This window comes from Dermacentor andersoni, chromosome 3, assembly GCF_023375885.2.
Source record: "Dermacentor andersoni chromosome 3, qqDerAnde1_hic_scaffold, whole genome shotgun sequence".
Classification (NCBI taxonomy): Eukaryota; Metazoa; Arthropoda; class Arachnida; order Ixodida; family Ixodidae; genus Dermacentor; species Dermacentor andersoni.
This window is the reverse complement of record NC_092816.1, coordinates 39559599-39582304: the sequence shown is the minus strand read 5'-3', so window position 1 is coordinate 39582304 and position 22706 is coordinate 39559599. Positions and strand designations below refer to the sequence as shown.

At 46.9% G+C, this 22706-nt stretch overlaps 1 protein-coding gene across 1 annotated transcript; it reads left to right on the top strand.

The window, feature by feature from the left end:
• Positions 1-22231, top strand: LOC126520708 (sn-1-specific diacylglycerol lipase ABHD11-like). The gene is made up of 7 exons (XM_055064607.2): positions 1-84; positions 10128-10309; positions 14647-14803; positions 15973-16146; positions 18969-19154; positions 20228-20412; positions 21619-22231. Exons 2-7 carry the CDS (start codon positions 10146-10148, stop codon positions 21791-21793), a joined length of 1041 nt encoding a protein of 346 aa, XP_054920582.2. The 5' UTR covers positions 1-84; positions 10128-10145; the 3' UTR covers positions 21794-22231.
• Positions 22232-22706: the final 475 nt, after the last annotated feature.

Below are 22706 nucleotides of genomic sequence, written 5' to 3'. Positions count from 1 at the left end.
GCTCGACCATTCTAAAGCGTCTGCGATCATCGCTGTGCAGCCTTCGCCGTCCGGACCTCACTCAGCAGGAGAAACCTACGACCGGTGAAGTATCTCTTAGTGCGTCAGCATTATTAGGGCACTTCACACACTCTCCGGGGGCAATGGCTATCGATCTATTACGGCGAAAGCCTTAATATATCGATAGCTATAATAATAGATAATATATTAGTATAATAGATAAATCTCTATTAAGGCGAAAGCCTTGTGTGTCTCATCCGTCAATCGACCTAGAGTGAAAACCCGTCTACGACACGACAGGTGCAGAAAGACTACGAGCCCTCGACCTTCGCAGGAAGTCGAACCCATGACCTTTGGAGTCAATGTAAGCGAAGTTAATATAGAATTAGGGCACTCGAATCCGCGGCCTTTGGCGGCCTTTGGTGTTAATGAAGGCGATGTTAACTGCGGCATGGTTAATTAAGTTATAGTTAATGCGAACCCGCGACCTTTGGTGTTAATGAAGCCGACGTTAGTTAATTCACAGATAATTAATATAGAGTTAAGACACTCGAACCCACGACCTTTGGTGGGAGTGGAAACCACGACCTTCGGTGGTAATTGCGGAGAAGTTAAGGCGTAGATAACTAAAGTGGAGTTAATTAAGGCACTCGAACCCGCTACCTTCAGTAGGAGTCTGTCCCTCGACCTTTGGAATTAAGAGGGGTGACCAAGCGAAGCAGACGAAGCGAGTTAAGTGGGGGCGTCTTTAATGCATCGGCATGCGCTTTCACCTTCAAGTCATCTTAGTGATAACATGAGACCCTGTGAATGGTCCGTCCGTCCGTCCGTCCGTCCGTCCGTTCGTCCGTCCGTCCGTCCGTTCGTCCGTCCGTCCGTCCGTCTGTCTAACCGTTTGCCCGCCTACTTGGATCACTGGGTACTCCTTGGTGGAATCTGTAGCGCATCGGGCTGCTGTGCAGAGGCAGCAGGTCCGAATCCAACCATCGGACCAACTGGGACACTGAGCATGTGGTGATGTGTACATATGTTCCAGTCTTCATTCACGCCAACATTGTCACTGTATATGCGGAACTGGGTAGGCACAGCTGTTAGAAGAAACTCTTTGACGCACACTTGGCACACTGGACATGTGCCACTCGTTCTGTGCTGATATTCAATGAACCTCTTTGATGCCGACTTGTGTAGCTAGGTGTGTGCCACTGGTAAAGTGTGTGCCACTGACAAAAAATATTTCTTAAATTTGTCCGATGCTGAGCGGAATCTACACGCATTCACAAACTGCGCCACAAATGCACTGGGCATGTGTCGCTTTTCAATGAACATCTCACGCCATCGCTTTGCTTGCTTGTTTCCTATTCCGTAGCGCGTACCCACTACAGGGAAGTGGCCAAGAAGCCGGCAGTTAAACGAAAAACGGTTGTAGGAAAACGTGTGTCGTTGAAAGGAAAGCAGGCTAGAAGGAAAAAAAATATATATAAAATTGTAAAATGAGAAATAATAGATGAGTAAATTAGCTACGCATTCTCCTTGTGTCACCGAGTAATTCGCATATGGCCATGCATGCGTTCGTTCAACGCTTTAGCGAGCTCCGCCATGAATGCACTGTGTATGTGACGCTCTTCAATGAACATCTCGCCAACTTGGATCACTGAATATGTGCCACGTAGTGTTGCGGCAAGCGAGGAAACAATTCAACGCTTTCGCAGGCACCGGTGCGCTACGCCTCTTGTCTTGGAGGACATGCGCGGCCTTGTCGGCAGTGCCAATAGATGGCGCAGCTTGTCCAGAAAGAAGCAATAAAGAGCAGCCCGGCTGCCGCAAGGCCCGTTTCTCAGCGTTCGCAACGCCGAGCCAGGCATTTCGGAAACCACGCGAGGGCTACACGGCGGCGCTAGATGGCGCCGAGTGTTCTTAGCGAAACACGAAGGAGGAGTCCTGCTGCAGTACACGCCTCATACATAACTCGTTTCGGCGGTGACAATGCCTTGCGTCCTTAGTATACTGAGTCAATGCTAAACGCATTACTGCCAACAGGCATAGTGAGATGATTTCTGCGAATTGTTCGTTACATAAAGTGCATTTTTGGCGTATGTGCAGTTGCAGCTGGCTTTGTTTTGTTTCTGGCGCCAAGGTGGCACCGATGTTAGGGATAGATAGATAGCAATAGCTAGCTAGCTATAGCTAGCGATCGATAGATAGCTATAGCTAGCGATAGATAGATAGCTATAGCTAGCTAGCGATAGATAGATAGCTATAGCTAGCTAGCTATAGCTAGCGATAGATATATAGCTAGCGATAGATAGATAGCTAGCGATAGATAGATAGCTAGCGATAGATATATAGCTAGCGATAGATATATAGCTAGCGATAGATATATAGATAGCGATAGATATATAGATAGCGATAGATATATAGATAGCGATAGATATATAGATAGCGATAGATAGATAGCGATAGATAGATAGCGATAGATATATAGATAGATAGATAGATAGCGATAGATAGATAGATAGATAGCGATAGATAGATAGATAGATAGATAGATAGATAGATAGATATTTTAGATAGATAGATATAGATAGTTAGATAGACTCCACTGACCTCCAGAACCCCCCAGAGGGCCTTTTTACGAATAATTGCCGTATTTACAGTGAATATCAGGGCAACTTGGACATTTCGCCTCCCATTCGCAGGACACACCGGCTTGTGCGCATGAACAGGACGAGCAGACAATTAAGAGGAGTCCATTAAGAGTCGCAAGTTGATGGGCCATTGAATAAAGGTTCCAGAAATATTGTGGCGCGTCAGCTTTATTCACGGCGGTTGTCAAGGCGTTTTCGAAGTGAACGCACAAGTTCAGCCCCGTCGCCGCTCCCCCTAGACGTGTATGACAATGACAGGCACATGTCCATTACGGGTGGAGAGAGAGAAGCTTTATTGAAGGAAAGATCTAGATGCATACCAAAAGCTGACTTGAACATTCCGCAATGACTTTATCGTTCCCGGGAAAACGACCAGCCCTTGCCTTTTGCCTCTCATCGAGTGCGTGCACAAATTACAACGCTGATGAGGTCCTCCGGGGATAAGAGATGCGCAGCCTAACGTTGTTGCTTGCAAGCATATGTGAGACGTTGAGAGAGAGGCGACGAAAAAAGATTCAGCTGTAGAAACCCCCTCCCCTGATACAATCTTTAGGACACGGCTATGTTTATGAACAAACTCCTTGAACTAAATGGGCGCACGGAGTGCGCCCTCTATCGGAGAGAAAAGAAGATGGGTGTGGCCCGCCGTCTGTAGCAAGCAGAATGTTGCGGCCCCACTCTAAGGCGCACCTCTACCTCATTCCGGATCGTGGTGACCGTAACTTTGGGAAGGGGGCGGGTGCGCTAGCGCTAAAAAGCACCCACCCACAAAGAAATATTGGGCGAGCTCGTGTTCAAAACTTGGAGGCATTGTTTCTCTTCACGCGACCTCTGTGTCGTCGATGACCTTCTAATATCTGGTAATTGAGCAAATCATCGATCACGCTGCGCAGGAGAAAAGCATTCCGAAAACATTTCGAATTTCTCGCCTTGGGAATGCACAATGAGAGACTGGGGGGGGGGGGGGGAGGGGTGTTGTACGTCCTAAAACAGTACACTGGCTATATGAGAGTGGCCGTTTAGTCGAGGGCTCCAGCTGATTTAGACTGTACCTGCAGTTTTCGGAGGCGCGCGCTTAAATCAAAGCACACGAGTGATCTTTATTTTCTAAGTTATTCTTTGGAGACTTGAGACCACTTTTTTGTCGTAATTTATATGATTTGAGGCCTTATATGGCACACGTAAAACAACGAAAAAGGCGTCAAAATGAAGCTTGCAAGGAAAAAGACGGACAAAGTTGGCGTAGAGCTTTGTACTGAGCAGTAACAACGCATAGTTTGTGCACGAAGACAGAAGTTAGAACTCAAGATGGCCCAGATGGGCCGATCCTCGAAAAAGTGCAACATAAACAATCTGTACCGATCTCGTAGGTAGTGCAGCCTAAACAAAGCAAATGTATTCTAACGCGCCGATAATGCGTTAACCTTGCACCTAAATTAAGTACACGCGTGGTTTTAATTTTCATCTTAACCCCATTGGAATGCAACAACCGTGACGGGGAATCGAACTGTGGACCTCGTGCTGGATAGCTGAATGCAACGGCCACAGATCCACCACTTGGCGCATAATTAGGTGCCAAATATACAAGAAACATTGGAATACACTTAGAAATGTCTCACCAGCCTACAGATTATGATATTCTTCATGTATTATTATTATTATTATTATTATTATTATTATTATTATTATTATAATTTACAATACCTCACAAGCCCCGAGAGGGTGTTAGATGAGGGGTATTTCACATGCATTCCTATACACTTACTTGATTTTGAAGCAAAAACTCTTTGCCTTTTTTCTAAAACTTTGCGAATACTGTATTCCCGAGTAGACAAAAAATTCACGCAGAAACTACCCTGGGGGTTGTCCAAGTATGCGTAAGCATTGTACCCCTTGCTCATCTCCACGCAGCCCGGTGTCATCATCCATGTTATGAAACTTGATTCGACCAGCATAAACAGTTGTCAACCCTCATGTTAACCTTATCGAACATGATCCGACCATTGTGAACTCCTATCGGTCCTTATCAATCTGGATTTCCAGCGGAGCTGTTGCAAAACGACCACTACAATTGCTTAGGGGCCTATGCAATGCTTTATTGATGGTTCGAATGCTTGTTTTCAGCTTGTTCTTTATTGAAACGTGTACTGTTGTGTGTTGTACGGTTGATTCCAATGGATGTATGCACTGTTCGCTTCACTTTGCTGAGCGCTTGTAGCCTCTGCATTACGTGGGTATGAAGCATTTCGTTTTCTTGCTTGCGTATGGGGGCATGAGCCAATGTTTAGGAGGTATAAGCCATTGTATTCGTCTCACGTGGCGGACGGACAAATTTCTCGTTGGGTAGACACATAAATGCTTACGCATTTATAATGTTGGCCACAGGGCATGGGACCCTGAATATGTATGAAGAAAAAAAAAACAAAGGTTGAACCGTTACGAAGGCACATCACAAGCCGCCTATAGGCGTTGAAGATCCTACAGTCGGGTACAACTTTAGAAGAAAGGGGCGTTTACTCCTCCAAGGCGGATGCACACGAGCCTCCACCAATGGGCGCGCACTCTAGATTGACGTCACGAGCCGGACGGCTGGTGACCCCGCCTATGGAGATGCCGCCCGCGCTTCTAACTGGGCCAAGTCGCGTCAGTCGTGGGCGTCTGCCCCTCGTCAGAATGAATTCCCAAACTGCTTGTGGTGGTCTATCATGCTGGAAATATTACTGCGAGCGTAGGATGCTCCATTTGTGCTGGGTGCGTTTATTCTGAGCTGTCATCCGGTGATGAAAGATCGCAGCGAGCATCACTGACGCTACGCTTCGCGAACTGGTGAGACTGTAGGCTTGGAAAAAATAAAAAATGAAGTGCAACGGAAAGAAAAGAAAAACCTATCACATTCTTGAACATAAGTTTGTGACAACACACACGCACAAGTAGAAATCTTATGCTATTTAAGACCAAGAGTGTTTATTTAAAACGACGAATGAAGCATTTTTGTACCTTTCCTGCCTCGATCGTCATCTCGTCCCAGGCTTTTAATGGTTTCGATAACTGCGTTGTTTCTTATAAGTACTTGTTAAATAGCAACTGGTTCATTTTAAGCTCTGAAAACGGGTAGTAAATGCGCCGTGTACATGTAAACCAGCGCAAAGCCATGCAGAGCTGCTTTTTCTACTTTTGTCCCTTGCAATGAAGCTAAAAAGCAGACGACGCGCAGCGTTCTAGGAGGCACGGGGTTATTTTTCTCTCGCGATACGGCATGTGCTGTAGCATTCCAGTCACGAGAGCTCTACCAAAGCAGTCGTCAGAATACAAAAGTATTTATTTATACCGAGAATCACGCCTTTTAGAAGCACGGTTTCTTGAGCGGAACTATTTTAGTCGCGCAGGCAATCGGCTGTGGCGCTTCGGTCATCAGGATGGAGCCTACCATTTTTTCTAAATTTGTACCCGACTATAGTGATGACGAAATTATTTTTGGACAGCTCTGATAGCGTAGACGCCACAGCGGTTGCTTGCGTACTGTTAATGCTCGTATGCTGCGGCCTAAAGCTCACTGCACGGTGCGAAAATGCTGGCTGCGAAAACGAAACTTTGTGCGCGGACATGCATGCAGACGCGCAGTCGGTCGCTGTGAACCCGTACAATCGCTGCGTTGAGGTTTCATTCTGTTATGCTCCATTTGGTTATACAGACAGCCCACTATGCAAAAATATCTGACATAGTTTGCTCTCAGCGATTGGCTACCTTTCACGCAAGAAACCCGGTCCGGGGGACTCCATCTCGGCGACCGGGCGCAGTGGGCGTTCACTGTACGTGTTCGGTAAATATATAGATAACGTCTCTAAAACATTCTGTGCTTTCTGTTTGCCCAAGATTATTATTTTGACAGTAAAAAAAAAAAAATCCGCCGCTTCAGGAGTACTTTCAGAAATATCTGAGAGGGCTCTCGCGTGGTGTTTTTACTGAGCGCCGACAGCCAAACCTGTGAGGAGCGCTCCGCGTCGTCCGTCATACTGCGCAAGCGAGGCGCTTCCGGCAGATGGGGACTCCGTAAGTCCTCGCCGCCAGTAACGCGTGGATTTCTGCTTCCGGAGGCGTCGTTCTTCGCTGCGAATGCGTTGCCTTGAGACGTCGAGAGAGAAGGGGGAACCAGATCCACGAAGACATAACTTTCAAAGCATAACTTGCGCTCAGCACTGCAGTTAGCGCTCTCACCTCGAAACCCGACCAGAGTATCCCCGAGCGTGGTCTACCGTTTCATGGAATCAGCTGCGTACTTTAAACTCCGGTGCGTATTTTCTTGCTAATTTTGTTTCGCTGTCTTGCATCTGTATAGGATGAGACGAGATGTATCGCGGGATAGTTATTCGTCATGTGTTTGCTTAGTAAAAGGTTCTGTTGTGCGTCTTTCGTTGCGAAAGAAACAGATAGCGTTATCCTGCACACTAAACGTCGAAGTCGTCGCCTTTCCTTGAGAGTTACGCGCACTATTTTGTTAGATTGTGTGGTGTGACGTCGTTGCGCTGTTGAGAGGTGCCTATGCAGTTCTCACCCGCCTGTTGAGAGGCAGCTAGAAGGCATTGAGCAGAACGACAGCATCGACGGGGACCTTCTGCTATAACAAAGGGCCGGCAAGGCCTTAAATATGGTCGGGGTCCCCGGCTCGTCAGTCCATCGTTGGGCCGTTGGACAGAAGATGGGACACAAGATGAGACACAAGATGGTTCCAAACGCGACGAATGGCCGACGGAAGGGCTACTTCGTTCCCTTCACACGCTTGCAGGGCGAAAGGTTTCCTCGTTTCCCTGAAACCGTCCCGAAACGCGACCAGTTGTTCTTGAGATTGCCCTCGCGAGTCATTGGGCGCAATGCCGGTTAATTACCCGACGCCTTCGTTCCCTACAGCATTGACGATATGTCTGCGAGCAGCATGGTGGTTCGGCGCGTTACCTGACTGACATAACAGCCTCCGACTGCTTCACACACTTAAATTCCTTCACTCAACTTCGGCGTGCGCTTGCGACGACTACTATGTGCGCATATTGCAATACCCCCGCAGCAGACGCAACCAAACGAGCTGACTAAATCTACCGCTTGCCTATCGCTCCAGGGCCTATTTCCCATCATCCCATTGCTATAAAATTTTGTGACTAGGCTTCAAGATTGTCACGTGACGCTCCCTCCTAGTAGTTTTTTTTTTTTCCTTCCTCCACGCATTGCACTGTCACGAAAGCGTAGCCAGCGGCGTCCTTTGTTGAACGCTGTGCGTTGTCGGGCGACGTGCAACATTATTCTGTTCAACGTGGGGATTTAGAGGAAATTCTTGTGCTGTGGTCGGATGCAAGAACTGTGATAGAGATATGAAGCAGTGGAACACGTCGTTGCATGAAATTCGCGCTGCGTCGGGAGTGCCCATGCTCGAGGCCGTTTCTGTGCGGGCTTCCCATTTCGCTCGATTGCCTTGAGAAACGGGGGGAGAAACATGTGTATGTACTGCGGCAAAGAAAAAAGGCAATTAGGAAAGCTGATTTTTATTGCCTCTTCGAGACATCTGCTGATGTTTGAAAGAACTGAGATAACACGATACATGCAGTCTGATATTAAACTGATGGTTTGGATTTCTAAGAAAATAGTTTTAGAGTGCCAATAGTTAATAATTATTGATAGGATTACTAATCTGGTGTTGCTCTCCCATGAAGAGTTCGAAAGGTTGAAACGGGAGCTTTCATTCAGAAAACACTTGAGTCACAGCCAGTTATGCCTCTGTCGCACGGTCACTTTCGATCGCGATCGAGCCTCTATCCGGCTCGGACTTTCGAACGCAATTGAAAACGATTGCCACTACACAGACCAAGGATCGGGATCGTGTTGGTTGAGCTCTTACGCCGAAAGTGTAAATGAGTATCGGTCCGAAGCAAATAATAAACGTGCCTAATATGTAGTATAGGCAGTTGTATACCTTTTTCGGAAAGACAGCTTCTTCATTCGTTATTTTAGGTAAAATACGGGCCACGTCTGCCAATTCTGACCATCTGCAACTCAGAACTAAATACATGGCGTCGACGCTACAGACAGAGGTTTACAAATTTATACGTAAATAAAAAAAAAATTTTTTGCACTGTTGGTAAAATAGCCTTTTTAGGAAGTTATTTCTTCGGCTCTCTTTCTTTCTCGTTGTGCCTCGTTTTCTAACACACTGAGCTAGAGGCTACTTACGTTGGTTTCCGATCACCATCGGGCAGTTCGATCACGACGCGCAGATCACGACCGACTGGATTCGGATTAAGGTTCAACCACGATGGAAAGTGACTGCGTAGCAGCAACCGATCGGAGTTGGCTCGAGCACGATCGAAGGTACCCGTGCACTGAGAAACAACATCCGTTCGGAAGTTGGGGGGAGGGGGCATCCAGTTGGTGCATTCAACAAACAATCTGCAGCTCTGAAGTCGACTACGCGAAAGTGTCGCGTCCCCGCCGATCTGGTAAATACCACAGAGATCGTTGCACCAGCATCGAGGCAAGCGCTTACCTAAACATATGCCGGAAGATGAAATGCCAGCGAGCGAGATGTCAACACCCAAGCAGACAGGATGTCTCACTCGGCGCTCAAGCACACACGTACGAGGCCGTCAAGCAAAGCGCGAACGTTTGGGCAACCACTTCAAACAGATCGTGGCGTAAGCACGCCGCACTAGGCACAAAAAAAGTAACTGTAAAGTGACGAGCGAAGTGACGCAAACGGCGCGCAAGACGCCTTCGTGAGCTTGAATCGCAAGGCGCTAGGATGGACGTGCACGCACGGTGATCGAGTGCTAGCGCGCTCAAACGCGAGCCCATACATGCACCACGTGCGCTCAGTCTCGCAAGGGAGGAAAGTGGGGAAGAAGCGCGCCGTCTTACGCAGCGCATATAGCGCCGAGGGGAGGGCAAAGACGGGGAGGGGTGGCGGTGGCATTGTACACCGGCAGCTACTGCGTATTGCGCGGCCGCGCGCGCCCTATCTTGAAAGCGATCTGCGTCGGGGGCTGTCTAGTTGCGACGGCGGCGCATACCTTTGCGCGTGCTGCGTTCTCGCCGCTCAGTTTGCGTTGGAGTGATGGTCAGCACCAAGGTCACTTCGCTCGCTGCTGCTGCTGCGCTTCCTCACGCCAGCGTTTTGACAGCGAGTGTCCGCGGTCGTCGAGTGTGACATGTAGTACATGTTTGCGTACCTACATAGTGTTACATGTTTGCCGGTGCACGCTGACACCGCGCTTGTTAATTTAGGTAGTAAGAGAATGTTTTCCAGTTTGTGCGGCGGATAAATCTACTACTCTGACTTCGCACAGCTGTCTACGCATTTGCTATCGCAATTGACGGTTCATGTCGCGGGCGACACTGCGACATTTTGTACAGTACGCTACCAGTGCGACGTCAGATTCGCTTTATGTGTCCAGTCGACGAACCTGAATGTGTGACTCTGGCCGCTTCCACGCACTGCAGGGAAGGGCTATTCCCAGCATGGCTGCGACGCGAGGCCTTCAGCTGGCGCGTTCGCTGTGGACGACGCCTCGGCGTCTGGCTTCGGGGAGCTTCGCGCAGTGCCACGCGACGGTGTTTACGAGCAGGAGAACGTGCGTGGGTTGGCGTCGACCCGGAGTGGCCCGTTACTGCAGCCAGCCGAGGTACGTAATTGCTTTGTATAGCGACTTTGCCCAAAGAATTTACGCGAATTTCGCGATCGGACATGATATTTCAATACAATACAATACAACATATTTCTTTAACATCATAAGGATGTTGAATGCGCCGGCAAAAAGCCAGTGAGAAGGCTTGATGAGACCGACGCATCCTACAGAGGCTCGGCCGCGTTACATGAGAACATACAAAAAACATTTTGGAGGATGCTTAAGCTTTGCCGTTAAGAGTGGAACGCCATAGCATTAACATACCCCTGACTGCTTTTCACGCTTCCCGGCAACTGCAGTTTGTAACCGTAACCGTAATATTTACCAGGAAACGCTGGTGGCGAACGCTATGCAGGAAGGCAAGCTTTCTGGTAGAAACGCGGCCTCTTGCGCGGGCCGATCTCCTGTAATTGTTTCGCACTCTTAATATTTCAGTCTGAGAAGATCTAACTTAAAAGGTATGCGCCGTCAGTTCTTTTTTTTTTTTTCATGCAATGTAATTTGCTTTTGGAATGTCATTCTCGAAATTCCGAGGAATAACTTTATGAAGAATGAAAGACAAGGTATGAGCAACTTTGGTTATAGGAGAGTGGTTAGGTATGCGTGGTTTGGAATGATATTTTGCGAAAAGAAGGCCGACGCTCGCTGGACGCTGGACGCAGGAAATCGGCGCCGACGCCGGATTTTCTGCGACACTTAACGCTATCGCGTTAAAACAGCATGAAAGCATTTCCAGAGAAAAGCAGCTTCGAGATAACAAACAGAAGATAACGAATCTGGCAATGTTTAGGTACCTGTTCATCGATTGAGATTCCTTGTTTAATTAATGCGGGAGAGTGTAGCACAACATTTGACAACCATAATTTGCATGCCACGCCGCCTGTGGAATTAGCTGACTGAGCTACGTCGAATGCTCGGTTGCCATAGTCGGAAGTTCGAATCCCGCTATAAGAGGTTTTTTTTTCTTTATTTTCTTTCTTTTTTTCTTTCTTTTATTATGATGGTGAGCTTAAAATTCACCTCTTGCAGTGCACAACATCTGCAGGCTTGGTTGGAGCGATGCCTGTCACCGGCATAAGGTGCCGAGAGCGTGTCGGGCTATACTAATCCAGGTACAACCAAATTAGGAAGGCCCACTAAGCTTCAACATAACACTCCCTCACCAGAACAGGAATTGGCCTCCCTGGTGCAGTATTCGCCCCCCCCCCCCCCTCCCACATGGCTTACTCAATTACCAAATGGCCCTCAGTCCCTAGCAGCTGTGGAGCACCTGACCAAGGCGGCGGTCAGACCTGTAACGCAACAGAGGATGCTAAGAATCTTTGGATCCGGACATGCCGCCAATGGAAACTGACCTTTGCAAAGTTTAACACCCGAACCCTCTCGAGTGAGGCTAGCTTAGCAGGACTCTGAGAAATTATCAGACATTGCTTGGGATATTATCGGCCTTAGTGAGATTAGAAGAACTGGCGATTCTTATACATTGCTGAATAACGGATATGTCCTCTGCTATAGAGGTCTCCTAGAAAAAAAGCAATACGGGGTAGGATTCCTAATCCATAAGGACATAGCGGGCAACATTGACGAATTCTACAGCATTAATGAGAGGGTAGCTGTAGTTTAATCAAGTTAATAATCAAGTTTAATAAGAGGTATAGATTAACGATAGTACAAGGCTACGCTCCAACATCAAGTCACGATGATGAGGAAGTAGATCAGTTTTATGAAGGTGTTGAATTAGTGATGAGAAAAGTGCAAACTCAGTATAATATACTAATGGGCGACTTCAATGCAAAAGTGGGGGAAAGGCAGGCTGGGGAACAAGCAATTTGCAACTACGGCGTCGATTCTAGGAACGCTAGAGGAGAGATGCTGGTGGAATTCGCAGGCAGGAATAAGCTGTGAATAATGAACACCTTTTTAACGAAGCGTAGCAACAGAAAGTGGACCTGAAATAGCCCTAATGGTGAAACAAGAAATGAAATTGATTTCGTACTTTCTGCCGATTCAAGCATAGTGCAGGATGTAGAAGTGTTAGGTAGCCTAAAGTGCAGTGACCATAGGTTGTGAGGGCTAGGATTGATCTCCATTTGAAGAGAGAAAGACCAAAATGGGTCAAGAAGAAACAGGTCAACCTTGAGGCAGTAAGGGTAAAAGCAGACAAATTCAGGCTGCTACTTGCAAACAAATATGCAGCCTTAGAACAGAGTGATGAAGATGACAGAGCTAATGAATGAAACCTAACTAGGTTGGCTTCAGATGCTGCAATTGAAGTGGGAAGCAAGGCACCAAGGCAACCAGTAGGCAAGCTCTCCCAAGTAACAAAGGACCTAATAAAGAAACGACAAAAAATGAAATTGTCCAATTCGCGGAACTGTCAAAACTGATCATTCAACTATAACGTTATAAAGACTGAAGAAGCCGTAAAAAATGGACGCACCCTGAAATCAGTGAAAACGAAACTTGGCATAGGACAAACCAAGATCTATGTACTAAAAGATAAGCAGGGTAATATCATCAGCAATCTCGAAGATATAGTAAAAGCAGTGGGAGAATTCTATACTGACCTGTACAGTACCCAGAGGAGTCAGGATACCTCAATTACAAACAGTGATGAACAGGATACAGAAACTCCTCCTATATCTAGTGATGAGGCCAGAAGGGCCCTGTAAGACATGAAACGAGGAAGAGCGGCAGGAGAAGATGGAATAACAGTCGATTTAATTAAAGGAGGAGGAGACATACTGCTTGGACAACTGGCGGCTCTTTATACGAAGTATCTATCGACTGCAAGGGTCCCAGAAAACTGGACGAATGCAAACATTATACTAATCCACAAAAAGAGAGATGTTAAAGAATTGAAAAATTAGAGGCCCGTTAGCTTACTTTCAGTATTAAATAAAATATTTACCAAAATTGGAATCAATTCGCAGTCTCGAGCAGTGAATGTAATTGCCACAACACTACCGGGGCTGGTAGAGCAGTGCTGATTTGACGGGTGGTCGCTTCCGTCGTGTCGTCTAGACGCTGCGATGTGTGTCCGCATGCTCTACGTCACTTGTCTGGTTGGCAAACTTGCGCGGTGTTTCAGAATTGGCGGAAGCGTACAGTAGCGTGCTTAAATTTAAATTGATACAGTTTGACCGTAGCTGCTGCCGTGTCTATAGTGGTAGCGTTTCCTTGCCTTCTTACGTAGCTTTCTCCCTCTCCCGCCTTCCCCCCATGTATGCTAGCGGCGACAGACTTCTTTCTACCTCTCTATCATTCTCTCTACCTCCCCATATGGACTGTTGCACGTTAGTACAAAGGTAAGCGCTGCAGTTATGAATTGCTTTTGGTGGGGGTCACGGATAATTACAGCAGTCGCGAGGGTATTGTGAGGACGCCCAGGGAGTTCAGAGGGCATTGTGGCGACACGATGGAAATGTCCAAACAAGTTCTTTCGCGTCGCTTTTCTTCGATGTGATGCTCCTTTCATGTGTATGGCAAAAACGCGGTACAAGCACATCGCGTTTCCATGAGAGCAGGAGGAAAATAAACATGTCCGCATTGGAGATTAGTAAGAGGCGATTAGAGGTTTGGTGGCAGAAAAGTGGGGAGACCACAAAAAACGTAAGTGTACAAAAACGAAGTTCCCAATAGTGGTTCAGAAAGTTTGATGCAGGGAATTCTTTGGGCTTTTCTTTTGTTTAAATTTAGGTAGGACATTAGGCAAAACAATAACGAGAGCTTGGTGGCGCAACCCACTACCCCGTTTAAAAGCAAACGCTCATAGCATCCACGCACGCACGCACGCTCTGAACTACCTCCCGACGCGGCGCGCATGACAGCGACAGCAGCAGCAGTGGAAAAGAGGCAAAGAAAGAGGCAAAGGAAGCTTCGCATAAAAAAAAGAAGAAAAAGTAAAGAAACGGTACGCAAATATCCTCACTGCTACAAATATGCGCCTTCGAGTGTATCGTTCCTTGATTAAAGTGTCTGCTCGGTCGGTCGCACTCCGAATAATCCTGGATCAGGGAAGCAGTAAGCTGGGCCGATTCCGGAGGTAGTCTACTACGCGGTTGCGTGGGTCACGTGGCTCCTCTGGTGGCGGTCTCCGCGCATTGCCAGGCAAGCACGCAATCGGTGTTACGAAAAACACGGTGCAGACGATGAACAGTCTTATACGCAGCGTTTAATGAATCGCTTCTAGAAAGCTTCGCTTCGCATAAACTCAAACGAGTGCGTTCGGTGGGCATATTGATTGATTGATTGATTGATTGATTGATTGATTGATTGATTGATTGATTGATTGATTGATTGATTGATTGATTGATTGATTGATTGATTTTCAGGACCGGAGCAGTGCGCCTCTCTTACACTCTCCACGAGTCGGAAGACGCCGCAACTGCGTCCACACTGCCGCCGATTGTAGCGCTGCACGGACTGTTTGGCCACAGGGAGAACCTGACCGCTGTTTCCAAAGCGCTGGCCGCTGCGACGGGTCGTAACGTAATACACATCTATATCACTGCTTATTTTTCTTTCTTTTCTTTTTTTTTTGTCTGCTGTGCGTCAAATGCTCGTGGTGACCCTTAAAGCGATATTTATGGCGACTCCCAAATGAATCGCTGCAGTCAGGCACGTACCCAGGGGCGCCCGAGCCGCCCCCTAAATTAAGTGGCGTAAGTTTTCTCATCGATTCGATGCCTGCGCGATTAACTCAAGATGAATTCAGTTATCACCATCTATTGCAGCAGGCAGGACACGTAGCTTATTGTTTTAATTATAGTATTTTGTTTTATTTATAATACCCAACAATTATTGTGTCACCATCTATTCAACGATCACGCGCATCGCTGTTGCTTCGTTACTTCAACTTTCTTTGTTTAGACTGATGTCAGGAGCCAGGAAAGGAATTCGGTTCACAGTCATCTGGTCTGTATGCTCGTGGAACGAGTTGTGACCGGAGAAAACGCCAGTTGCGTTTAACTCTTTCTTTTGCTTCATTATTTCCTCGAGTGACGGCTCGCCGCGACGCTGGCAGATCCTCCGAACCATATATCAGCGATATGGGTTAGATAAGGTGGAAAATTAAATATTGTGAAACAGTGTCCCTCATCAGACCCTGCAATAACCGTTCAACCCATAAGCACTGTGACGGTCACCCGTTACTTGCAGTTTGCTCTAGCATAGCCTGCCTTCGCGTTGCTCAATAAATAAACTGCTACTACAGTAACGTTGCTCTTGCACAGGCAATCAATCAATCAATCAATCACTCACTCACTCACTCACTCACTCACTCACTCACTCACTCACTCACTCACTCACTCACTCACTCACTCACTCAATCAATCAATCAATCAATCAATCAGTCAATCAATCACTCATTCATTCACTCACTCACTCAATCAATCAGCCTATCAATGAATCAATCAATGCTCTTGCACAGACAACCAATCACTCGCTCACTCACTCAATCAATCAATCACTCAATGCTCTTGCACAGGCAATCACTCAATCAATGCTCTTGCAAAGGCAATCAATCAATCAATCAATCAATCAATCAATCAATCAATCAATCAATCAATCAATCAATCAATCAATCAATCAATGCTCTTGCACAGGCAATCAATCATTCGCCCACTCACTCACTCAATCAATCAAATCTCTACACGCAGGTGTTCGCTGTGGATCTGCGCAACCACGGCGACAGCCCTCACACGGACGACATGGACTACGCGCTGATGTGCGCCGACCTGGAGCTGTTCTTGCACGATCGGGGCCTGCGCAGGGTGGCCTTCGTAGGACACAGCATGGGCGGACGGGCGGCCATGAAGCTCGCCGTCACCAAGGTCAGCGAGCGCCCGCGTCAAACACTTCGGGGATCGTTTCTCGAATTTGGACAGCAGTGCACCTCCTCAAAAGTGCCAAACGTGTTTGAAAGGGCACGTGGCTCGCGTATTTCCCAACTTGGAACGCTGCACACGCTCGAAAGACTGCCACTTGAGGAGTTCTCTTGAATGTCCATGCCGATGCACGCCTTGTGTTGCGGACCCTCGAGATGCCGCTTCTTCTGCCGAGCGCGCTGGAAACGGGCTTTAGTAATGTTTAACGAATGTGTGCCTATGTGTTGTTTGTAGGGTCTTCTTAAAAACAATCATCTACTCCTTATTTCTCATTAATAGTATCGTTATTTTATTAGCCTTTATTCTTCGTATTTCTTGCCTTTCACCCTAATCATCTGGACGGGTATGCCGAGTTATGCTACAAATTCATTATAACCTCTCCATATATATATATATATATATATATATAAATAATCATCAATCGCTAGTGTTGCATGTGCTGCCTCTACAGGTGAGCCCGTGTTCAGATTTGTCCACATTTAAGCGATGTACTGAGTCTGCTGGGGTGTCGACAGCGTTACGGCCTTGCTCGACAACTTGGTTGCTGATCCCGTTCAAACTCGGGGAAATAACGGACCACAGCGATGTATACCTCTCGGAAAGTATTTATTACCCTCGTAATCTATATACTCCAAGCAGATCAGCCAGCTGTGGAAAATATCACTGAGATATTCCTCAAAAATAACGCACTTTTGGCTGGGGTATTTTTTTTTATTCACTTACTTAAAATACTCTCAATGCCTGATGACGTTACAGAGAGGTGTTGTTGCACATTATACAAATTGAGATACAGCAGTCTGAAAAGATAAATGATCCGGATTGCTGGTGACCGAGGCGGGAACGTGGCTCTATTCGGATGCTTTCTCGGGCATCAATTGGAGTAGAAGAAAATGTTTATACGGCAACTTGGTACTTGTGTCTTGACCTTGTGGTCGATTCACGGTGACATGTAAGGGGGTGATACAAAAGGGTAATTTTCTTAATAATTTCTGGGTTAGTATAGTAAATTTTATGAAAGAGTGATAACCGGGTGGGTTTCCTTCTTGATGATAGGTCCGGCAGGTGAAGGCTAGCTTTGACGGCGGAGATACCGCCATCTTGGGTTATACGGGCGGCCACGGCGTCTGCCGCTGCTGCATACACGTGGATGCTCATGTCCACATGTGGGAAAAAGATGCATCCAAGTGGCGGCAGGGCACATTGTAAAATAATCTAGACACCTAAAACCGTATAATGGTGTAAATCGGTCTATAACTCACACCCAATTACATCCCAAAAAGGGAGTAGAGGCGTACGTTTTAAAATTATTTCAACCCTTATTCACATTTCAGAGTGTAAGGGTGCGAGTTATACGGCAATCTGCCCCCTTATATACATTTAAGGGTGTAAATTATCTTCCAGCATACGTATTCGCGCGCACCGGCAAGAAGAAAGAGAAACATTATTCAATTAAGGTTAGCTTTAGCCAGCGGGCTCTATATAGCCTGATTCTATCTACTCTGCTCGAGCGAAGAATGTGAGTTTATAGGATAACGGGAACAGATAAAGAGGCATACATAGAGTGTATGCACAATCCCGTAGCAGTGCTTATGACGCCGCGGACCACTTCGATGTAATGTGCACATATTTCAGAAATTTGCCCTTAACGTCAGCATTGCACACTGAGGGAAGGTATTGTTCGCGAAGACATGCACGGAATGTAGATGCGGAACAGGGAAGTAGAATCTGGGGGACGGCACACTTTTGGCGGTCGGGTGCAAGGCGATCACGAAAAAGAAAACGACTTTTAGAAGGCTGCAAGAACTGCGATTACCGCGGACTTTAAGTTAAAGCCAGCGCCTGGAGATTAGAAGGAATCGAACAAATTGAGGTCAGTCAATATAGATGCTCTAGCATCCCCTGGATCTTGTCCTCTTCGGTACCTTCAGTCCATTTCTTTTCCAAGGGTACCACCGTGCTTGTTTTACGTTCGCCAATTGTATTTATTGTTCGGGGCAGCGGTGCGGGATGAGGCGTAGTGTTGATGAACCTTATACATTGGCTGGAATACTGTTCCCTCGGCATCCTGACCGTGTAATGCACACATACTCTGCCTTGGATGCAGCAACACAGCAGCAGGGAATGCCGCATCATACGAAACGACTGCGAAGAGCGCCGCATAACTCGCTTAATGCAGCGTCTGCGGTTTACAGTTGTACGCGCGCTATAAAAATTCGCTTCTTGGCTAGGTTACGCGAAAGTCTGGCGTCGTTGACGGCGGGGCGACCAAGCCATGGTGCCAAGAAACGGCCGACGGCGCGAAGAGTAAAAGCACGTCGAAAAATGTTCGGATTCAGTCAAATTTCTCTTATAAGTTCCTGTACATAAAACAATGTAATGGCGTTCACAAGAAAACTTCGTACGTTACGGTCTGAGTGGGAATCGAATCTGAGCCACCGGGTCGCCAGACGAGCACACTTGCCCAGCACCATGGTTGTGCCCTGCTGTAAAGGTGTGCCTAGTTCTCGCCTCTTTGCACACGTCACGTCGCAGCCATGTGGCTGACTAAAGGCGCGTCCTAACGAGTACGTAATTGGTCACCTGACGGCGCAGCCAGTGGGGGAGGATGTGGCACCACATCATGCGTGTATAAAATGAGCGCGTTCATGACGTTCCGAGATCTACAAACGGTGTAACGCTTTCACATTGCCACACGTAAATTTTTTCTATTCTTTCTTTTTTTTTTGTTTTTTAACGCGTTCTTGTCGCTCCAATTCATATTTTCGCAGCCCTCTGCGGTGGAGCGCCTGGTCGTGGTGGACATCGCGCCGAGCGCCCTACCGCAGGCCCTGGTCAGTGTATGGCTGCCTTGGCAAATAAACGCGATGGAACACATCTTGTCGTTGCTGTCACCGGACATGAGCCTCGATCAGGCTGTTCAGCTGGCCGATGAATACCTCAGCAGAGAAGTTACCGTGAGTAATAGCCCTTCTCGTGGAAGAGCATTCAGCCGAGCTCGCGCTGGGCTGCTCATAAACATAGGTCAATTGCGGATTAAACCGAATGCTTTGATTTAGACGCGGATAACCTAAACAGAAGAACAAAAGAGCGCTCTCTGTGTTTGCTGCGTCATGCTGTCGCGTTATAAAAATTCGGAAGGTGTTTCTTTTTCTTCCTTTTTTTTTATTATATGTATGGTGCAAGAGATGAAGACATCATGAGTGATGCCTGTCATTCTATTCTTATTTCATCTTTAAATTGCTTGCTCAGCCTAGGAATACGTAGCAAACATGAGCCTGATAGCGTGATCTTTTGAGCGCAGTATTGATCTATCGCAGCCAGCTAGCACTGGAAGAGACACAAGAACTAAAAAAAAAAGTAAGAAAACTGACGACGAAGCGCTTGGTTTGTATATCTAGCTCTGGCACGTGACTTGGTGACTTTCCAACACGTCTTACTACATCAAGACCTCATGCGTGGGCGCATGCTAATAGAGACACGTGCCCATAGACGAACTTGCCAACTCTCCCGAATTTTTTCGTAATGTTTACGAATCGGGGTTTGTTTCACAATTTTACGAACATGTTGCATCAAGTTCTACGAAAAAATAACTTGTATTCGCGAAAAGGTTTAGCCAGTCCTTCTCCGAAGCTCCCGTAGGAAGCCGGCTATCTGTACTTGGAAGCAATGGAAGGTACGTTCGGCGTGATGTGTGGGCCAAGCTTTAAAGATAGTAGGTTAATTAGGGTTATTTTGGGGATAATTACCCAGAACTCTTCTTTTTTTGTCACTTCAGTGGCGTTATATCATGAAGTGCGTAGAATGTTGCCCGTTGTCCTGGGAGACCTGGACGTAACACCGAGTTTATATTTGGAAGAAATCGCGGAGAGGCTTTTTCTTTTTTTTGGCAGTTGCGCGTACCACGTTTAACTGTTCCGATGGTAATTGGGCTGTCATTCTGGAAGCTCACACAAATCTGCTGTGACTTTCTTTCTTTAAGGTCCCGTTCTGTAATCGTCATTCGACGTTTATACTATTTTCCCGGCAGAAATCCTATGTCCGCAGCTACTTGCTAGCGAACCTGCGCAAGGGACCTCGTATGTACGAGTGGCAGCCCAACCTCAAAGTCATCAGAGAGAACCTCGAGATACTGGGCGATGCTCACTACCTCAACGACGAAACCTCTCACGTCGAAGCACTGTTCATCTCTGCCGACAGATCTATATACATCACGTAAGAGCACGTTGCTTGTTGTCCTCTAACAAAAAGGATACGAGAACGGTGAATGAGTATCGTTTGAAGTTTCTTTATTCTCAATTTTTTTTAATGAAAGTTACTAATTAATGTATCGTCGGTTTTTTTTTGTTTTTTGTTGCTTTCGTATGTTCTGTTTATTTTCAGTTCACATTTCCCCGTAGCGTCCTGCAGTAGTACGTCACACACATCGCTAGGCTAACGTCTCTTGCTCTCTCTGGTTGCCTTCGTTGCGCACTGTGCCCAGCATAATACGATTCACGGCTGTCACCGCGGCGCTTGCGTGCCGAACGTTTTATGCGTTGCTGAAGAAAGGGGGAGCCCAGCCCTCGCACCCAAAGTTTATTGACGAATGCAGGTGTAGGGGTGAATTATGAACACCCGAAAATTCAGCTATATGTGGGGGGGGGGGGGGCAAAGGAAATCGAGTATTTATCGTACCTGGTGTAATTTCTATAGCACCGTGTCGTTAAATTGCAGAAAAGCTGCCACGACTGAACAGCGAACTTCGAAATAAACGGAACACTTTAGAAGGGGCTGATTGTTAATTTGTCTTGACAGTTCCGAATTTGTTGGCGCGTCTAGAATAGTGAAATTTCAACCTTCTACTTTTGCCAGTATTGTTATTTTGTACTCACGTTTGTCTCATATTAATGGTAAACGGAGGGTTCAACTGCAATTTTTCTTGTATCTGGAACCATGGTCTGCATGGGAGTTGTAACCAATTACTCTACCGTTGAAATGACCATAAAATGAAACTGAAAGACTTAGCACGGCACTGTGTTGGGACACGCTTGGTGTCTCAACGAATTATTTAGCCGGGACTATCTAGATTTTAGCGAGAACGAAATCAGTAAATTTGTGCGAGCTCAGGCTGTTGAAGGCATCCCTAACCTTGCCACTGCAAAAAAAAAAGAAAAACAAACAGAAAGAAAGGAATTTATGCTAGACGCCTGGAAATAAACAAAGCAGCATCGCGAAAGTTGGGGTTCAGTTATTCGCAAACATGCCTGAAATGGGTCTCTCCCGAGAGTCCTTAGCACTCACGTAGAAGCACAGCCCATGGAATACAGTTGCGCCTTTTAGAGCACGGTTTGCGAACTGCCGATACAAACGTGCGAATTTTATCTTGCGCGTGCACTGGGGTTTGGCTTTGGGTAAACCGAGACGGTTTCGCCTTCGCAGGCACGAGAACATCAAAGCCATCAAGCAGACATTTCCCGAAGCACGCGTCGTTACCGTAAAGGACTCCAACCACTGGGTCTACAACGACAAGAGAGAAGAGTTCGTTGACTTGGTCAGGGACTTCATGACTGCGGGTCGCCCGGAATCGCAGCTGAAAACTCTGTCCGCCGCTTGAATGAGGAAGAACAAGGAGGACAGTGCGAGGCGCCATCGCGCATTCGGCGCTGCTGCGCGCCGGGCTATAGAATCACTGTGTCAACAAAGTCGAGGCCGTCGACACCGATTTCCACCTATTCCTGCGCGGGTTTCTTGTAGTCTCAGTCACTCTTCGACAACTTTGCTTCAGGATAAAAGCGTATCGTCGAAGGTTGATGTAACGGCGACGTAAGAGGGAGAGGGATCTTCGGTCGGTGCTAAGCGCATAACAAGAATGAGTGCGTCGACAAACTGGGGCCGGCTACGCCCCTTTTGTACCCGTTCCTGTACGATTTTCGTCTAATATTAATCACTCTTCGGCACTTTTCCTTCGGGATAAAAGTGTGTCATTGAAGTTTTGATGTAGCGCTGAAGCAATGTGGAGAGGGGTCTGTGATCGTAAACTGTTGCCACCCCCTCTTATGTTTCTATGTGTGGTCATATCTATTGGGAACACACGCATGATATAGGCGTATGTATGTACAGTAATCCAACTCTTTCCCCACCTTCCCACACCTATTTCACACGCCAATAAAATTTCTGGCTGCGATTAGAATGTTGAACATGAGGACAGAGCCCGCTGACAAATGCATCGCCGGAAAAAAGAAAGAATGGAACAATCACGTGTGCTTTGTCAAGTATCTGGGCTCTTCTATTGTTTCGTTTCAACGCGCTCACGTTGACGAGAGGAGAAAGAAAGCAACACATATAAAAAAAAGACTACATCCAATTAAGGGATTTCGATAAAACACTCTGAGTCCCCCCAAAAGAAAGTGATGGGGTTTTACGTGCTAAATTACGATTTCATAATGGGGCACGCCGTAGTGGGAGACACCGGAATAATTTCGACCACCTTGGTTTCTTTAACGTGCACCTAAATCTAAGTACACTGG